We start from the raw sequence: 13,031 nt of genomic DNA, 5'->3' as shown, positions 1-13,031 counted from the left end.
TAGGAGAATCTTTTCTTTTATACTTACCAAAGGTGAACCTCACAGCTTTTCGCTGTATTTGTTCTAAGCCGTAAATTTCTTTTTGGTGGCAGGGTCCCAGATGATCAACGCGTACTCAAGTTTCTACCTGATATATGTGAAGTAAGCCAGAAGCCTAAAATTGGGCGAGACATCTTTGAGTTTACGTCTGAGAAAACAAAATTTTGTAAAAGCTTGTGAAGTAATGTTTGAAATATCTGTACTCCATACCCGATTATTGGTAACAGTTACACGGGTTATTTAAACTGAGAAACTTCGGAAATGGGGGAGTTGTACAAGTGACACCGTGGCCTTTTATTGCGAAAGCAATACTGCTAGAGCTTCAAGCCTTTGCCGTATCGTGGCGCCTCCATACATGACCTTTCACGTGACCGTGTGACGTCACGCCAGACCGAGAGACGGGGCCCCAGCTCGCGCCATCGGATGGTGGCGGCGAGTCCATACACGGCATTTTGTCGCAGCCGAGAGGGGGCGCTCGCTGTTTGTGGGGTTCTAGTGACGTCTTGACGTCACGCTAGGAGAATAAATGGGACTGTGGCTCGGCTCCTCGCAGTAGTCGGGGCGTAGCCAAGGGTATTGCTTTCGCAATCTTCCAGGCTTAACCAAACTAAGCCTTCAGTCAATTTTTTCACACCGCTGACGCGTGGTTTTTTTGGGTGGAGCATTCTGCACAGGGGATGTTACCTGAGTTGTGGATGGGACCTTTATATGGTGAAATGAGGAGGTGAATCGAGGGAGGTGGTGGGCCGTCATCTTTTAAGTTTAATCTTGGGGAGTGCGATGGACAGGTGTCTGGTGGATGGCGTTGCTGTCAGTACCACTTGTACCGCTTACAGAGTAATTGAGCAGATGATAATAATTTGATAGCATTAAAATCATGACTAGGAGAAAAACGGCCTGTGGCGTCTGATGCTGTCTCATAAAATTCGCTGATTGGTCGACAGAGTGCGTGCGACTCCTTGAGAATACGTGATATGGCGGGCTCAGTGGTTGTTGACAACTGCACTAGTGCGCGAACCTGTCTAGACAGCTCCGCGTATCAGATTAGAATGAAGCCAGAATCACAACAGCCTGTCTCTGAGACCACACTGATCAATCCCGCCAAGTGGAGGGAGCGACTACGCAGGTATGTCCTTCAAGGTGCAATTTTGGCGGCGGGCGGGCTGAGCGTATAGCGAGCAGCTGTGACAGAGAAGCAGGCCGAGCAGACCTAAACGTTTGATGCTATTATGTTTGCCAACATGTGATGTAATTAAATGCCCCTGTTTTTTTTTTATATGATTCGTTTTGAAAAACACTGGGATGATTTATCTTCTGAAGCACCACAGTATAGATTCATTCCTTTCTTTTACCATCTTATTATTTCGGACTTGGCGTAAAACTTCAAGTGGTCTCAGTGCCAACGACCTCGATTGTCACTGAGCCGCTAATTTCAAGTGATGATTTTCCGCCCTTCAATCAGACAAAATCACTGTGCACTCACTCCGCCGACCAAAACTGCCGCTCCATCATCGCTTACGACTAGCTTGACTGATGAGTGTACTATAGAAAAGCAACACCACTACTTTGCAGGCATTTACGCTACGAGCAACACCGAAAATAAGCGCTGACTAACACGCGGACATGCGCTAGGCAGAAAAAGTTGCGGCCGTGTGGTGTTCCTGCGCCTTCACCCCCAGCGCACCTTTGCGTCACGCGTCAGCGCACCTTTCAGAAAAAGAAATAGGGGTGTTTAAACGCGGTTGGAGAAACTGTTGAACGCTATTAACACTCAGTCTGTTTTCAAGGCCGAAGGCCATTCGTCATGGTTGTGTCACGGCCGCTCGATCTGTTCAACCGCGTTTAAACACCCCTATTTTTTTTTCCTCAAAGGTGCGTTGATGTGTTTTTGTTCTGCCTTTATTGTTTCCATTTCTTTCTGTTAAAATTCACTTTGCCTTGGAAGAAAACTATGTATAAGATGTTTCCGCAGTTCCATCCAGCAGGTACAGGCACACTTAAGGCGAATTGAGGCCATGTTTTAATAAGATACTGTGCTTTAATCCCGAAAAAAACTACTCTCCGCAGACTAGTACAGACTTTGCGGACTAGTACAGGTTGTGTGGTCATTCAGCAGATTAACATAGCAGTACACAGGGAGCAAGACTTGTCTCTAGGCATGCGAAGTCCCAATTTAATCTCCGCTCAACTTAAGGTGACCCGGGAGCGTATTGACAAACCATATCCCGTAGGAGCACTCGAGCAGACGACGCTCTGACGCGCAAGCACGTGACATAACGTCACTTCCGCGAGTAGCAGCGACGCTGTTTCTCCCTAGCGCCTTGTGACGAGACTACTCATGGTTTCAGTTTCGTTTCATGCAGGGCTCGCATTTACGTTTTTTTCCCGCTAATGTTTGTCAAAGGTACTCATGTTTCGGTGTCGTTTACGCGCAGCGCCCGTATTTTCGCACGGCTGTCGGCTGAAGTTCACGTAAAAATAACGCGAATTGCCGTCGGCTAAAAGTTCGGTCACGCGATCACGTTAATTTCGGTCCAGTGACCACTGCGCGGGTTTTTTGCTCTGGTGTTCTGTAAACGTCTGTCGGTTACCGGTCACGTGTTACGTAAATTTCAGTCCAGTGGTCACTTGCGCGGCTGTTCTTGTTCTGGTATTTTCTGGAATCGTCGCTCGGCTCGGCTGCACCCCGAAGTTTGCACTTCTCCCCATCCGCATAGCTCCACGCATTTCGTCCGGTGCTTCTGGGTTGTACGCACGTGCACTTTGCTCATCCGTTGCGCGCTGCGCTAACCAGGGTGATTTTGTGCTTGGCGAACTTGTGTGTCAATTGCGGATAACTACCCCACTGAAAAACCAAAAGTTCTACGGGGCAATAACCTCATAAAATCTCATTTAATCGCATAGAGTCTCATACGGTGCACATCATTATCATACAATATCGCACATAATTTATGACAATGTACAAGAAACTGTGTGAGAAAATGTGAGGTTATTGCCCCTTACAGTTTTTTCAGTAGGGTAGAGATGATGGACGAGCTCCCAGAGCCGCTCGAGCTCGTAAAAGATGAGCTCGCGTCAAAAGGGCTCGGATCAGTGTATCGCGCGAACTTGACAAACGAGGCAGCCGTCAACGAATGGCTGGAAGCCTACAGCGTCGAAACCAACAAGTCTTGGATTGTGCAAAAGGTTCAAAAGGATGGAGAAAGATACGTACTTTGCCGATCAGCCAGTATTGCTCATAGCAGTATATTTTTAATCATTGTCAAATAATTTATACTCGGCTAGTGCTATATGTGGGTTGAATTTCAGTCAATTTAGCAAAACGTGGAGCTATATTTCTCACTTATACTGGAGTCGAAAGTACACGAGCGCAATATATTAGGCGATAGTTTCCATGCAGACCAATGCAGTTAGCTGGCAAGCGCGAGAGAAGAGACTTTTGAAGGAAGTCATCACCTCGAAGCTAAATGACTAATTGTAGAAATGATGACACAAAGTGCTAGTCACATGCCGTCAATCTGATAATTTTCCCTTGTAAACGTTCGTAAAATCAGTTTACAGAAAAAAAAAATCTTAGCCAAAGAACTTATACTGAGTGAACATCTAGTGAATATCTGCCGCAAATGCTAATAATATATCATTATAGTATACATTATAATGTCCACGTTGAAGAGAGTAGAAAGTGGACATGTACCGAATACCCACATATGCCCACACATCTCTTGATGAGATATTAAATGATATTCTGTAGATATGTAGCCAACATCTTTTTAGGGATCAGAGCAATTGCTGAAAAGTGCCAAAGAAGATAATTGTTTATCCAAGGTAAAAATTTCCTACTGGTTTCTTGCGGGGATCCTACTAGTTCCAGTAGTACTGGTTTATAAACACATTCCCCATAGCCACTGGAATCGGTAGCGGCTGGGTCTCCCTGCAGAAGGTCGGTTGGGTGCATTGGTTCTGGTGGGCCTGTTGACCTATGAAAATCTTGGTGCAGCAGCTGCCTAGGGCCGCACTATCAAAATGAAGACAAGGGCAAAGGTTTCATAAGTATGAATCATACTTTATTATTTTCCATGTCTACAAAAGTTCTGCAATCTGCGTGGACACTTTTGTCTTGCTGTGTGGTACTGCTGCAGGTGTTCCAGCTTCAATCAGATGTTGCAATGAAGTTAGCTGCACAGCAAGACTTTTTTCAGAAAAACATACAGCACCACACTACTTTAATCTAAATATCAACAATTTGGAAAGCAGCCATTCAAGAACAATGCATTTGGATTGTTTGTGTACTTGCATCACCAAGGGCTTAGATTACTTCCAACCAAAGCCATCATCTCAGCTTTTAGACATTAGTTGATGGCATGGTACCCTGCCAATTTAACAGTCAAACCATTCCATATGTGACACACCACAAATTGTTAGTGCTGTGCTTCGCATGCTATACAGCTGCTTACAGTGCGATCAATATTGTTTCTGTCTAGTTTGAGCTTTTTCAGAATCAGTGCGTGGCGAGCCTGTGTATGCATTTGGACCAGAATATGAGAGTGAAAGTGTGTGCAATGACAACTGGTGCATGTGGAGAATATGCACTTCATGTGTTATATGTCGACTATGCGAGACAAGTGCAATCTACTGTGTGCGTGGTCTTCTCTATAACTTGAACCAATTCACTGCACTACAACATTGTCATCAACCATTTGTATACTCATTCTCCTTTTATTTCCCTTTTCTCCCTTCTCTAGTGTGGAGCAGCACGCTAGGGTCATATTGCTGCTGGCTGAACTCTCCATCTTTCTTTTTGTTGAATTATTTTCATCGCTATCTTGCTTATTCACTGTGCTTTGGGCCTCCTTGCAAACACAAATGTGGCTATTTGCAATTCAAAGTAGGTTCTTTGATGGCTGCATGGCTGCCCAGTGTCATTTGTAGAACTGAAGTCACATCTGCCACTTTTTCCTGCCAAAAAGTTGAAGGCATTTGCCAGTAAAACAAACTGCTTCTGCATAAATGGTTTACAATGTATTGCTTGCCATGCATTTACTAAACAGCAAAGGCATTGTTTCACCTAAATTTAGAAGCAGCGTATTTCAGTTTTGTTTAGTATAGTGTCCCAAATTGACTTAGGCTTTGCAGGATTCTGTAGTGTAGGTCTCCGGCTCATTTTTGACCAATGATTTTTTTTTAACATGCACTGACATCACACAGTAAATGGGTGCCTTACATTTTTCTCTATCAAAACATGGTCACTATGGCTGGGATCGAACTCAGGTTCCTCAAATTTAAATGCCTAAAACTGGTTGTTTCATACTATTTCCTAGACGACTTTCATCGGGGTAGCCTTGTAGTACCTAATTTACTATAGCCACAAGTCCTTGTAGTACCTAATTTACTATAAACACACTTGTGGCACATGATGATGACATTAACAAGCGTTTCTTTGAAATGTTGGATTGCTAGCTGACCAGTGTGCAAACCATAAGGGAGTGACGTCAAAATACTCTGGTTCTCCCCTCTTCAAGTGTTGCTATAATTTGTGAGCTTAATCCTTTAATTTTGTAGCAATGATTCCTTCTTCAAAAAGATTGATAGGCATAATGGTGCATGTACAACATGTCACCTAATTCAGAAGCTTTTGAAGTGGCTGTAAGATAGTTTGGAATTCAAGTTAGCCAAGGTCACTTTGAGATGTATACAAGGAATAAACAGTTGTTGTGAAAACCAGCACTTATTTATTTGACTCAATATTGAACTGCACCATTCTGCGTAAGCATGTTATGGGGTGCCCACAACTTCAAAAATAAACACTGTTGTTTCTTCCTGCCATGACACTTGAGCAGAATACCAATCACATACACAAAGAGTTACAAAAAACAAATTACACAGCATGCTATGCCACTGCCTCTGCTTAACAGGTGCAGTTAAGTTAGCTATTGCGCTCAACAAATGCCTATTCAACACAGTGCTCTCAAACAAGCGTGAGTACTTTAAGAGGGTGGAAATTCTGGCTGGTTGGTGCATGATCTGTGGCTAAAAACAGCGCTAACACGAGACGAAGCAGACGAAACAGCGTCGTGTAACCTCTGCTTTGTCTTGTGTCAGCGCTGTTTTTAGCCACAGAAGCGTGAATACTTGGTTATCGAGTTCACCTAATATCCCACTACTTTCAGAATCAATAGTTTGACGTCGCCAGATTATGGGCTTCAGAAAAGGCCGGTTGCCGCTATGACCAGGGCGCCGTAATCATGCGTGCGTTCACAAAACGAGAGCATGTTTTCATTTCAAGGATTATTACCGCTAATTTCAGAAAACTGGCTTCGCTGTTCCAGCATGTTGCCATATAGAAACATTTCCGTATTTAAATGCCGGAAACTGGAAAAAAAAAAAATCCTGAGTGAAAACAGCTGCTCACAAGGTAGCATAAAATGAGAGACGGCCTTTGAGGTGTAATTTAGCATCTGTAGTAGTCTACATTTGCCCTTGGGTAGGCCAGCAGCTTTAGCATCCTTAGCGAAGACCCCCGAGCAGCGATGCAGCATCACAGCAAATGTTGCACAAATACACCACGTAACCACGTTTTTTTTTTTTCCTCTCTTTTTTCCCCCCTTTTTACCCCCCATATTCCAGCGGTGCTTATCTAAATATTGCAGTGCTACTAACCAAGGCACTTTCAACGATTAGTGGCTCCAAGGCGAGCGCCAACGGCGCTGCGCAGCTTTCTTGGAATCGACACACTTGCACATCCAGCACCAGCACAGTCGGCATCCAGCATGTTTAGGCAGCAAAAGTTCAGCAGTCGTGGCTTCACAAAATCGCTTGCTGTCAGAGTCAAACACCAGACTTCGAGATGACGGCCAAGACACTTGTTTCGAACTGCAAACATCACAGTATCCAGCATCCAAATGGCACGGCTTGGGCCACTGCATTTATAAAGCCTCAAAACTGCGGCCGCAGCACCCCTTAAGCCACAGGCACTACCACTAAGCCATGGTAGACGTTTGTGGTTAACCAACGCCCCAACGCCAGCGTCGGCGAAGCAACGGCGCGTGCTTGTGCGCCACCATCTTCCTTTTGCATAAAAAAAATAGAAACAAGCAAAAAACAACTTAAAGGAAGTGACGTCGTGTCACGATCTTGCGCGTCAGAGCATCGTCTGCTCGAGTGCTCCTACGGGATATGGTTTGTCAATACGCGACCCGGGAGGACCAAGTGATCCCGCGGTTTCTACCTGGAGCAGTAGAGGTATTGCTACAATACAAGAATTCCTACGTACAAAGTATGCAACCGGTCAAAGTACAAAACTACGCTTTTATAAATACATATTTAATTTTTCTCAAACCCGCATTTATTTTACTCGTGCAATTAGAAAATCATTTTCTCTTTCTTGAGGTGGACGATAAGGGTTGGGTATCGTTCTTAGGTGCCTTCAGAGCGCACTCTTGAGTTTCGTTCAACACCTGCAGCAGTCAACATCAATCTCCCTCCTCTGTTGGCTTTTTCCAGGGCCATGGTGGTGGTGCTCCACGGTGGAGGATTCCGATCAGGCTCGAACAGGCACTCGCTGTACGACGGACGATGGCTAGCGAGCGTTGCGGACGTGGTCGTGGCCGTTCCCAACTACAGACTCGGACCCCTTGGTTTCCTGCGCTCCGGAGACAAACCGGACGCACCGGGCAACCAGGGACTTTGGGATCAGCTGCTCGCGCTGCAGTGGGTGCGAAGCAACGCGGCTTCCTTCGGCGCCCGCCAAGACGTCACGTTACTGGGCGTGGACAGCGGTGCGGTTGCCGTCGGCCTCCACCTATTGTCGCCGCTGAGCCGGCAGTTCTTCGAGCGCGCCGTACTGTCGGGAGGCAGCCCGTTCATAATGAGTCGCTACAGCGCGTTCGCTGAAAGCGACGAGCTGCGTCAGCTGGCCACCACTGCGTGCGACGAACCGCAGCTGAACGTCGCAGTGGACAAAGACGAGCAGCCTCTCCGGCCGTCGGCGCTGTCTTGTCTCCGGTTCGCCACGGCCGAACACATTGTAAATAGTCTGGGCGAGTTCAATGGCGTCCACGCGCGTCCTTTCGGGCCGCTGTACGGGCCCAACGAGACTGAAGACGACTTCTTCCTGCCCACATCCGGCGAATCCATGCTGCCCGACGAGGAAGGAGTCGGTGGCGCTTTCTCGGGGAAGGCGTTGATAATCGGCTACGCTGTCAACGAGGGCGAGTACTTCCTTCGCCAGTTCGTCCAAGACTGGGACCTAGAGACTGCGGACTCGCTGCCAAAGCCTATGGTGCGAATACTCCTAGACCGACTGGTATTGCATTTTTTCGGCGCCGAGCAGCTGGCCGACATCCGGGGGCCTTACTTCGGCGACTTGGTCACAGACAACGCCTCGTGGTTCTCCTCTGCAACCGATGCCTACGTGCGAGCCGCAGCTTTCCTGGGCGACGTGCTCGTCAAGTGTCCGGCAAGGATGATGGCGGACCTCGTTTCGGAAGGCGGGGCCAGCGTGCACTTTTACGAGTTCGATTACAACCTGAACGAGCTCGCCTTGGACGAGGCCACCGACTTGCATGGCCGCTGGTCCGGTGCGACTCACTATACTGACGCGTTGTTCATGCTTGGTGTCTTTATGGGTAGACAGCTGCCAGACAACAGCCACGCGCTTGCCACGAGTCGCCGCATGATGGGCAAGCTGGGCGCCTTCGCCAGAACTGGGTATGCACATTTGTAAGCGGCCAACGTGCATGGCACTGCGCGTCTACTCGGTACATTGAGGCATGTATTATATGCGTACAGTTTTTTTTTCCAAAGTATGTGCACTTAAAACGAAGCCTAACGAAGCGCAAAAGTACCGTTTTCCGCCTGAAAGTGAGATCGCATATATGGCTTCCAGTTACACTTTCCATCGGACGATCAGCTTGCAGTGGCCTCAGGTAGAGCATACGCCTCCGCGTCGGGAAGAGGTGGGTTCGACTCCCACTGCCAGACCAATGTCAGTCGATTCCTTCAAAAATCTACAATTTTGTACACCAGTGTGGTGCTCGCTTTTCGGTGTGGACCGCTTGGAAAGGCAGCCTACGCTTTTAGGGTGGTGTGAGACTTAAAATGGTTTTCGAAGATTTCTTACAGAATAGCAGAAGCCCTTAAGTATGAAATTTGCTAATCTTCTAAAAGCATGCAGCTTGCACTGAAGCTCAAGCGCTGAATGAAATTTCGCCTAGTATTTTTCATATCAGTTTTCATCTGACGTCTTTTCTTTTCCTAAAAATTTACTATATGTAGAATTCTGAATTTTATGGGAGTATAAACAGTTACGTTGCACTAATGCCAATAGAATCATGCTTTTCCGCACCTCGGTGAGATAAAAACGGCACACGAATGTTTTTTTAGTCATAAATATACGAAATAACTTACGGTATTGTTCTAGTCTAGTCACGTCAAAAGTACTTACAAATATTTGTGAAAAATTCTGTTTCCCAAAAATATAGTTTCTAGAGAAATTTCGATAGAATGTCAGAGAACTCTCACATTTCCGTTTGAGTTGACTCCAAAGAGATTTTTAAAAAGTATTTTTGAACTCACTAATTTCCTATTGCAATATATTTTCTGAAAGCTAAAGAACGGTCTGGCAGAATGTTGCAAATTTTAACAATCGGTTATTTTATTTTCACAAAAAAGACCTCTCACCCCGCCTTCAATCCTATCCCTGAAGGTTTGCGCAGGCGCTTAAGAAGAAAGGTCAGTTGATATTTTCGCCACACAAGTGGATTTAATAATAGTAATAATTGGTTCAAAGGAAGGGAAATATGTCACACTTGTTTCTGTGTACACCTGAACCGCACCGTACGGGAAGGGAGGAAGGTGGGAGTGAAAGTGGGAAGAGATAAAGAGGGCCGTAGTGGAGGGCTCCGGAGTAATTTCGACCACCTGAGGATCCTTAACGGACTCTGACATCGCACAGCACACGGACGCCTCTTCGTTTCACCTCCATCGAAACGCAGCCGCCGAGGTCGGGATCGAACCCGAGTACTCAGGCACAGTAAAAGTGGGTGCCGGGCGTTCGATCCAGGCGTGAGGGGGCACTTTGGGCCACTATAGTGCGATGAGGCGAAAGCATCTGTTGCACGGTGGTCCGAAGCCCTCCACTACCAGCACTTCTTTCTCTCTTTTTTCACTTCCACCTTCCTCTTTTTTTGCCTACGGCTCGGTTAAGGTTTCCGCGAAGAATTGTGACGGATACTGCGCCTTTTCTTTCCTGTAGACCTATTTGAAACGCCGCTGATGGGCCCCGCCGGGGTGGTGCAGTGGCAAGACGCCCGACTGCGGTGCCGGAGCACCCGGGTTCGAACCCGACCTCGGCGGCTGCGTTTCGATGGAGGCGAAACGAAGAGGCGTCCGTGTGCGGTGCTATGTCAGCGCACGTTAAAGATCCCCAGGTGGTCGAAATTACTCCGGAGCCCTCCACTACGGCTCCTCTTTCTCTCTATCCACCCTCACTCCCACCTTCCTCCCTTCCCCTACGGCGCGGTTCAGGTGTCCACAGAAACACGTGCGACAGATACAGCGCCTTTCCCTTCCTGTGAACCAATATTATTATTAACGCCGCTGATAGCTGTTGTACTGCGACTGCTTCTATAAAGATGCACAAAGCACGGCGTACTCATAGTTACCCATACAATTCATACAGAATGCCGGACCGGACGCGAGATGTGCCTTGGCCCTTGTACAGACGGCCGAGGCGGGAGATGGCCGCCATCTCCCTGAACCGACTTCGCATCGAACGCCTCCCTGATGACGATCGGTGCAGGCGCCTGGCGAGGCACTCCCGCTGGAACAGGATGCGCGCCGCCTCATTCCCCTGACCCGCTTCACCAGTCGCTGGATGGTTGTGCAGCGGGAGTCACAATATGCTGCGTTTATTATAGAGATGAAACTAGATTTTTTTTTTTAAATAATCAAGTAAAACTCGAGATAAGCTCAAAATATTTTTTATTCTTTCCATTAATACATTTATTTTAAGACTTATTCTATGTCCAAAATGTTCAATTGCCAAAAATAAACATCACTTGCTCATTCGCCCAATAACTCGACATTTGTCATATCTTTAAATTTACCCGCACTTTCCCCTCCATTAATAATATAGGCATATTGCGAGCAAGTTTTACGAGAAACTACAGGCATAAACTATTTCTTCGTGGAAACACTTTTGTCACTGGTAACGTAAACATAATTCTGCTGAAAGAAATAAATTCCGATCACACAAAGACGTAGCATAATGCAAACATCAGCGCTTACTGACATGCGATAATGATTACGCACCTAAATCCCCGGCTGTTGCGCAATGCCCATGCGGAATTCCCTGCCTACCTCCCTTTAGCTCTGCCCTCGGTCGGCTGTATACACTGCGCTCCTTGGTTTCTTTGCCGGGAAATACGCTTTGTTCGGCGCAAACATTCCATACATTATATTTTAGGACGCTAGCATTGAGACAACTGTAAACTGTCACCCTTGTGTCAAACTCCTTTGCAGCGCAGAAAATTCCTCTCGTGACCCCTATATCATAATCAGCCGAACTATACCAACTGTGCAGCAAATGCGTTCCATATCCCATATCCTTCCAATTAGTATAGTCCTGTGCAAGCTGCACCCACATGAACCCGCAAACATTCGAATCTCATCCGCTCACGTAACTTTCTGTCTTCCCTTGGAATCCAATTCATTATCTTTAGCGACCATCAGTTATCCTCTTTTATATATTCTTTATTTCGACTGTAACATCATTAACTGTTCCCTGGCTCACTCTGCCATCATTTTCCATTTCATAGATCTGTATTTGTGCTCAATTTAAGGGCGACCTTTTGCATTAGCCGACACGTTTCTTCCCCATAGGTGAGTACCGGGCACATACAGCTGTATATATATATATATATATATATATGTGTGTGTGTGTGTGTGTGTGTGTGTGTGTGTGTGTGTGTGTGTGTGTGTGTGTGTGTGTGTGTGTGTGTGTGTGTGTGTGTGTGTGTGTGTGTGTGTGTGTGTGTGTGTGTGAAGGAAAGAAGCCAACAGTCGGCGTGGCCAAGGAAAGCATTGGGGATGGTACTTGATGTCTTTTCTTTTTTTTTTTACGTTTACATGGATAATCACAGAGATTAGTAATGTAGTCTGTTTATGGGAAAGATAATTAAACACAAAGTAGAAGAAAAAACAACGTGCCGATGGTGGGAACCGAACCCACGACCTCCGAATAACGCGTCCGGTGCTCTTCCAACTGAGCTACATCGGCCGCTGTCCCCCCTGCTACTTTCTTGGGTATTTACGTTGTCTGTATACGAACCTTGAGAGTGTTCACAAGCGCCACCCTCAGCCAAGGCGGTGGACGTGGAACGTCCTTTGTTACCGCCAGCGTCACGTAGAACCGGACGCGTTATTCGGAGGTCGTGGGTTCGGTTCCCACCATCGGCACGTTGTTTTTTCTTTTACTTTGTGTTTAATTATCTTTCCCATAAACAGACTACATTACTAATCTCTGTGATTATCCATGTAAACGTAAAAAAAAAAAAGACATCAAGTACCATCCCCAATGCTTTCCTTGGCCACGCCGACTGTTGGCTTCTTTCCTTCATCTATTATAACGAGTACCCTCATTTCCCCTTAATTGATCTGCTTGTAGCTTACGGGGGTCTCGGTTCTGACAGTCTTGAAGCCATAGGTAGCGTAAGAGGGTTCTAGCACAGCTTTCGCCCTCACTCTTGATCACGTTCTACGTGACGCTGGCGGTAACAAAGGACGTTCCACGTCCACCGCCTTGGCTGAGGGTGGCGCTTGTGAACACTCTCAAGGTTCGTATACAGACAACGTAAGTACCCAAGAAAGTAGCAGGGGGGACAGCGGCCGATGTAGCTCAGTTGGAAGAGCACCGGACGCGTTATTCGGAGGTCGTGGGTTCGGTTCCCACCATCGGCACGTTGTTTTTTCTTCTACTTTGCGTTTAATTATCT

The 13,031-nt window shown here is 46.6% G+C and overlaps 1 protein-coding gene and 1 long non-coding RNA gene across 2 annotated transcripts; one reads left to right on the top strand and one right to left on the bottom strand.

Moving 5' to 3' along the window:
• Nucleotides 1–4,081: 4,081 nt before the first annotated feature.
• LOC146178819 (uncharacterized) lies at nt 4,082–7,031 on the bottom strand. The gene is made up of 2 exons (XR_014700658.1): nt 6,697–7,031; nt 4,082–4,215 (listed from the first exon to the last, which is right to left on the bottom strand). It is a non-coding gene; the product is annotated as an uncharacterized LOC146178819 (long non-coding RNA).
• Nucleotides 7,032–7,399: 368 nt separating this feature from the next.
• On the top strand, nt 7,400–10,962 carry LOC146178818 (cholinesterase 1-like). Its single transcript, XM_084579802.1, has 2 exons — nt 7,400–8,745; nt 10,718–10,962. Exons 1-2 carry the CDS (start codon nt 7,544–7,546, stop codon nt 10,890–10,892), a joined length of 1,377 nt encoding a protein of 458 aa, XP_084435928.1. The 5' UTR covers nt 7,400–7,543; the 3' UTR covers nt 10,893–10,962.
• Nucleotides 10,963–13,031: the final 2,069 nt, after the last annotated feature.

Source organism: Amblyomma maculatum, chromosome 9 (assembly GCF_055883805.1).
Source record: "Amblyomma maculatum isolate TAMU_Amacu chromosome 9, ASM5588380v1, whole genome shotgun sequence".
In the NCBI taxonomy this organism is placed as follows: Eukaryota; Metazoa; Arthropoda; class Arachnida; order Ixodida; family Ixodidae; genus Amblyomma; species Amblyomma maculatum.
The sequence above is the reverse complement of the archived record's forward strand: the minus strand, read 5'-3'. Positions and strand labels throughout refer to the sequence as shown.

Excerpts from the sequence above, each read along its gene's own strand:
- LOC146178818 (XM_084579802.1), top strand. The coding sequence starts at position 7,544 with ATGGTGGTGGTGCTCCACGGTGGAGGATTCCGATCAGGCTCGAACAGG. Across the intron at positions 8,746-10,717 it reads GGCGCCTTCGCCAGAACTGG|AATGCCGGACCGGACGCGAG; the intron begins GTATGCACATTT and ends CAATTCATACAG.